The sequence below is a fragment of the Phragmites australis genome, chromosome 19, assembly GCF_958298935.1.
Source record: "Phragmites australis chromosome 19, lpPhrAust1.1, whole genome shotgun sequence".
NCBI classification, from domain to species: domain Eukaryota; kingdom Viridiplantae; phylum Streptophyta; class Magnoliopsida; order Poales; family Poaceae; genus Phragmites; species Phragmites australis.
The window spans coordinates 9,131,467-9,136,659 of NC_084939.1; the positions used below are offsets into that span (position 1 = coordinate 9,131,467).

The 5,193-nt window shown below is 48.3% G+C and overlaps 1 protein-coding gene across 1 annotated transcript; it reads right to left on the reverse strand.

Moving 5' to 3' along the window:
- Positions 1 to 2,830: 2,830 nt before the first annotated feature.
- Positions 2,831 to 4,839, reverse strand: LOC133900841 (cytochrome P450 94B3-like). The gene is made up of 2 exons (XM_062342096.1): positions 4,617 to 4,839; positions 2,831 to 4,539 (listed from the first exon to the last, which is right to left on the reverse strand). The coding sequence occupies exons 1-2, from the start codon at positions 4,697 to 4,699 to the stop codon at positions 3,018 to 3,020; spliced, it is 1,605 nt and encodes a 534-aa protein (XP_062198080.1). The 5' UTR covers positions 4,700 to 4,839; the 3' UTR covers positions 2,831 to 3,017.
- Between the last annotated feature and the right edge of the window lie 354 nt (positions 4,840 to 5,193).

Consider the following 5,193-nt stretch of genomic DNA (forward strand, 5'->3'; position numbering starts at 1 on the left):
GTGGTGGAGAACTGCTTCTTGTTCTTGCAATCGACGCATAGACAGCACATGTATTAAGCCTATGTATTAGACTTGTGCATCACAGCTTGTACCAGGAAACAATCCATGCCATTCTTGTACTCTGCGCTCACACAGCTCGCATCGTATATCCATCTTCTGTCCATCTACAATTATATTATTATTATAAATCCAAATTCATAACATCTAGAATATTTTGCGATCATCAACAAATAAATTACCTCGTCATCTCTTACCGGCAATTGGCCCGGGTTGGAGGAGCCTCCTTTTGCATGCTTTCGCATCCGCTTCCGATGAATATTTGTTGGCGCCATCCCTAGAAATTTTCTTTATTATTCAACACCTTATCTACGACTCATTAAGGAAACATGAAAAATAAATACGCTCATGCATAAATATAATTGTATCTTGCTACATACCTAAATATCATGGCGAAATTTTCTAATTCTTTAAAAATCAAAATAAATACGCTCATACCTAAAGTTTCTATATTGGGAACATGCTAATTAATTAAAATAGAAAAAATATAATTGGTGCTTTCTACATACCTAAGTTGATAGCTAATATTTCTAATTCACTAAAAATCAACCATAAATATGCTCATACCTAAAGTTTCTATATTGGAGCTTGCTAATTAATTAAAATATAAAATATATAATTGGAGTTTGCTATATACCTTAATATCATGGCTAAATTTTCTAATTCATTAAAAACCAATAATAAATATGCTCATACATATAGCTAATGTCAATCAATAATAAAGACATTTTCCACCATAATTGAAGCTTCCATATCATAAATGAGGTATAATTGCATCTACATTGTCTCAAAACATCATGACCATAGGTTCATCTCCATCATTTCAAAATGCAGAGCAATTTAGTAAATAAAATTCAAATAAAAATGGATTGGAGAGCAAGTTACACACCTTGGAACACCTAGGGCATGAGGATTTCTCAAAAATTTGAAGCCACCAAGATCCTAGTGAGCAAAAATGGCCGCCACCAAACAAGAATAGAGCTCTTCTCTATTGTGCTCGAGCTTGCAGAAGGAGAGGGTGACTTTTATATAGCCGGGATATCACTATCAGCTCATTTAACCATCCGACAGTGATATTATGCTACCACTACCGGTCGATGGATTAGGCCGGCAGTGATGAGCGAGCAGGACATGACTGCCGGCTCAATCCATCAACCGGCAGCGATAACCCTTATCACTACCGGTTCATAAGCCACGATGACTAATTCTTCCCGCGCGGCTTATAAACCAGCAGTGATGCCCTATCACTGCCAGTCCATTAAAAACCGACAGTGATAGACCAATATATAAGATCAGTTCTGTAGTAGTGTGATAACTCCGTACACCTCACCGTTCATGATGTTGAACCGCCATGAGGTGCAACGGAGAGCAGCTATTGCCTAGCGCTACCGCCGTGGCCTTTGACATCATCTGGCCAAATCTTGGCAAACCCAGTGTCTCCTGCAAGGGGCGTCCAGGGTCACCAAGCTTCTGATTGGATCTATAACCTAAGTCGTTCAATGCTTACTATCTCCAATGTACTGGTCTATCTTGATCTATACCTCCATGGCCGCGACAATCTTTGAAAGCCCCAATGAGGCAGGCTCCATGTGGCATAACGATAGTAGTAGTTGGGCGATGACCAGAGATGCGGTGTTAGGAGCACCCAGATGTTGTGGTGCAGTGGCCGGATCGGTGCAACAAAACCAACTTCATAAGCATCCTATAGGGGTGAGATCCCATGCACTATTAGAAACCTCCATGTTTGTATGGACCGCTGGATCAAGAGTCCTAAATGCGCTCGTAAAATCACGTATTTCGCTTTCAGAAGCGTGCTAAATGTAATACTTACGATTTCCCAATCCAAATAGACTAATTTCCTTGCCAACTTACTCCCTACGTACATACACATCATATACATGACTTGGTAGATAGCAGTCCCGTGTGAAAGCAAGGCATCGAGAATGCCAGATGTCGTTGGATATTCTAGCACGTGCATGGTCCACAATGCGTCATGAAACTTACGCGTGAAACTATTTTCCTCTCTCTCTTCTTGGCCGGCCACGTACGTCGTCAAACATTGAAGGTGGCAAGCTTTCATGGAACCCTTCATTGCTATCCCCATGATGTTCCCACAACATTTAGTTTCTGGTTCTTGCAATGGGGACAGCTAACTTTCATTGTGGGCACGCCCTTCTTCAACTAACCCCATAATTAACTTCATAATTAGGTCATATTTGGTAGCGTTTCAGCTTTTAGCTTTACATTATATTTTAAGATTATAGTCTAAAATAAGTGGTTTAAATCTAAATTCTTATTCTAAAATATAAATAAGATGGCTCATACAAATACCCATAATATACTTATTGCTCTAGCCCCACCAATTCTTAGAACTAGTAGTACTTAGCTCAAAGATTTTTTAAAGCTAAGCTATATCAAATATGCCTTTATTCTTAGAAACCATGACATCAGCCTTCAAGGACTCGCATCATGCAACTAGCAACTAGTTTGTGCACATGGCAAAAAACAAAGAGCAAAAGAGCAACTTGTTTCTGAGACTACGTGCAATGGATCTCTCTCGAGATGTGATGTGAACGATTTCATGGACGCGGAATCTCATGGGAGTTCTGGGATGATGAACTTCTTGGGAGAAAAATCGTAGTATTCGCGCGAAATTCGTACGTTCAAGATGTGGTCTGACCGGCTTCTCGAAGTTGATCAACATCCAACCCCTACCCATGATGTGGACAATATATCTAATCAAAGTTTGCGAGGAAAAGAATGGGCGCATATCTTTGTTGAAGTGGAAATATGTGTGTTGTGTATCTGTTTCATATGATCATCATATGGTACAAAGTGTACACTAATTGTAAGCAGCAATAATCCATTGAAGAAAGATATGTAGTAATGCACGAACTAGTTAATCCTTCTTCTTGTGGTACTTAAACGAGAGTCAACTACTACTTAATTTCCTGCTGCAATTATGTGTGTGTGCTGCCTGTGATCTGATCCCCTCTGCTCCTCACCGTCACGTTGAGCCCGCCGGCCATGTGCGCCGTCAGCAGCGGCACGAACACCGGCACGCGGCCCTCGTCCACGGGGACAAGCTCGAACCGGCGCAGCACGGCGCTGGCCACGAACTTCATCTGCACGAAGGCCATCTCCTTGCCAAGGCACGTCCGCGGTCCGCCCTGGAACACCGGGTACTTGAACGGCGACACGCCGCCGACCGCGGCTGGCGGAGCGGTGTCTTCGGGCAGAGATAGCCACCTTTGGAGGCTGAACTCGGCGGCGTCGGTGCCCCAGATGGACTCCATCCGCCCCATGCCGTACTGGAAGTAGGTGACGCGGTCGCCGCGCTCCACGCGGGTGCCGTCGGGCAGCACGTCGCCCGCCGCCGCGTGCTTCGAGTCCCACGCCACCGGCGGGTACAGCCGCATCGTCTCGCACAGCGCGGCGTGGAGCACGCGCATCTTGCCCTCGCTGCCGGCGGCGTGGCTCGCGCCCGTGACCTCCTTCAGGATCTCCTGCTCGACGTCGCGGTGGCGGGTGAGCAGCCAGAAGAACCACGTCAGCGCCGACGATGTCGTGTCGCGGCCGGCCATGATGAAGCTGATCACCATGTCGCGTATCGCCTGGTCCGGGTAGCCGAATTCGATCATCCGCGACAGCAAGTCGTTCCTCTGCCCATCGCCACTGCCGTTGACCAGAGCTCGCTCCTTCTTGCGGCTATGGATCAGGTCCATGACGGCCTCATGGATGACCTTGATCTCCTCTCGCAGCCGCTGCTCCGAACCGACGTCCAGCGCGCGCTTCGCCTTCCACACGGCGGCCACCGGCGCGGCACCGCGCCGGGCGATGATTCCCGCAGCGGCGTCGAAAGCCGCGGCCAGCCTCGGCGCCGGCAATGCCGGGTCAAGGCACCCGGGGTCAACGCCGAGCGACACCCGGCAGATGACGTCGAATGCGAACCGGCGGAGCAGGTCCTGCATGTCAACGGCGTCGCCGCGCGCCGCGGCCAGGCCCAGCGCCGGTACGAGGCGTTCCCGCGCCTCGTCCTCGAGCACGGCGACCTCCAACTCCCGGAGCGCGCGCGCCGAGAACTCGTGGCTCACTAGCTTCCGCTGTGCGTACCACAGCTCGCCGTCGACGTTGAAGATGCCCGTGCCTAGCAGGTCGCCGAGTATGTCGGTAAAGGGCTTCCCCTTGGGGTAGTTGCCGAAGTTGCTCCTGAGGATGTGCTCCACGTTCACCGGGTTCGCTGTCACCACGGTCCGCCGCGCGCCCAGCCGGTTAACGACGATCGTCTGCGTCGGCGACGCCGCCAGCAGCTCGGTGTACCAGTCCAGTAGCCGCCGCCGGTTCCGGTAGAAGGCGACCAGGCACCCGATCACCGGGTAGCCCCTCGGCCCATGGCCATGACAGCAACCAGACCTGAATCTAACGCCGTACAAGAGGAGCAAGAGGCAGCATGCCACCAACCACAGCATGTAACAGAGCATGCTGTACCTCCAACAAGAATTCTAGTGAGAAGGGGTAGAGTGCCTAGAGAGAGAAAGCATGGGAGAGACACTGCTTACCATTCGGCGATATATATATGAATATGTGTGGATATATCCGGGTAGCGAGGGAGGGGCCGGTGCGAGGTCGGCAGGGCCGCCATTGGAGCTCCATGCCTGAGGTCCTTGTTAATGCACACGTTTTATTAGAGGGAGAAGCCTCCACTTGTTTGTCTGGTTGAAGGTCACGGCCAGGCGTTGTTTGGCATTGCGGTGACGCCTTGCCGTTCTCGGGCAGTACTGACTTTTTTGGAAATTGTTTCGTATTTATGCCTTATTGCTATAAATGTAAACTTGACGTCGACTTAATTTATGTCACGGTAAGGCACTTGGATCAGGAGATGAAAAATGCCATTGCCTGACTGTGACCTGTTATAATTATGTTTTAACACTCCCGGACAAACTTCAGCACTTGACATTTTGATTAGTTTATGTAGACTTTCTATTCCCAACGCATAGTATCTAGAGCAATAATTTGGTGTGTTGAAACTACTCATCCGATAGATAGAACTTTCTTTGCATCTCTACACGGTTTCCTATTATTGGATTTCGTGCCCAAGTGCTTTCTTCTCTATCCTCTTTAATTCGATGACATGTC